The 668-nt window shown below is 54.9% G+C and overlaps 1 protein-coding gene across 2 annotated transcripts in view; it reads right to left on the bottom strand.

The window, feature by feature from the left end:
• Positions 1–427, bottom strand: part of MNS1 (meiosis specific nuclear structural 1) — a 27,178-nt gene extending 26,751 nt beyond the window's left edge. For both annotated transcript variants that reach the window (XR_001514094.1, XM_015564976.1), the window contains exon 1: positions 336–427. Coding sequence is in view for 1 of the 2 variants with exons in the window: in XM_015564976.1 (XP_015420462.1) it covers positions 336–338 (3 nt within the window). In the remaining variant the exon portion in view is untranslated. The remainder of the gene's footprint in view (positions 1–335) is intronic.
• Between the last annotated feature and the right edge of the window lie 241 nt (positions 428–668).

Here is a 668-nt window from a genome sequence, read left to right as displayed (position 1 = left end):
CCTTCCCTTCCCTCCTCCCGACCTCGTCCCCTCCCCCAGCTTGGCCATAAAGCGCTGTTCTCATGCCTGTAGGTGTCCCTAATACAGATTTAATAGGTCAACCCACTGCTACTTATATGGGAAATAAGATTTATACCGGGCAGGTCTAATGGTGTGGGGAAAGTGCAACATAAACTGGAAGTTACCGCGCACCTGAACGCAAATGCCACTTTTCCACTATTTCTCAGGCTGGGCATTTCAAACCCTTTTTCAGAAGCAGGCAAGCTCTAAACGACAACTCCATCAACAAATAAACAAGTAGTTTCGAGACCTCCCCACCGGCCCCACCCGCTCACCATCTTGGCGGACGAAAATCCCTGGCTTCAGGGAGCCACCACCCCCTCCGGCAAAGGCAAAGACCCGCTGTGCTCTCTGGTGTTTACGTGGTTCCCCCAGCAACGGCCCAACCTCACCAAGGCGCGGCCTCCCATTGGATAAGTAAGACCCAATCAGCTATGAGGTTCTTGGGAAGCGCTCCTCCTATAGGTCCTAAGGGAGCGGGCGGGAAGTTCAGGTCCGCGTCCCGGCGCAGTCAGCCCCCTGCCGTCTGTTCCGGAGCTGGTTTCCCTCAGCTGCTAAACTCTGGTGGTTGGGGAGCCTAACCGAGGAAACTGTTTCCATAGACACGC

The sequence above is a fragment of the Myotis davidii genome, unplaced genomic scaffold, assembly GCF_000327345.1.
Source record: "Myotis davidii unplaced genomic scaffold, ASM32734v1 scaffold441, whole genome shotgun sequence".
Classification (NCBI taxonomy): Eukaryota; Metazoa; Chordata; class Mammalia; order Chiroptera; family Vespertilionidae; genus Myotis; species Myotis davidii.
This window is presented reverse-complemented; position numbering and strand designations above follow the sequence as displayed.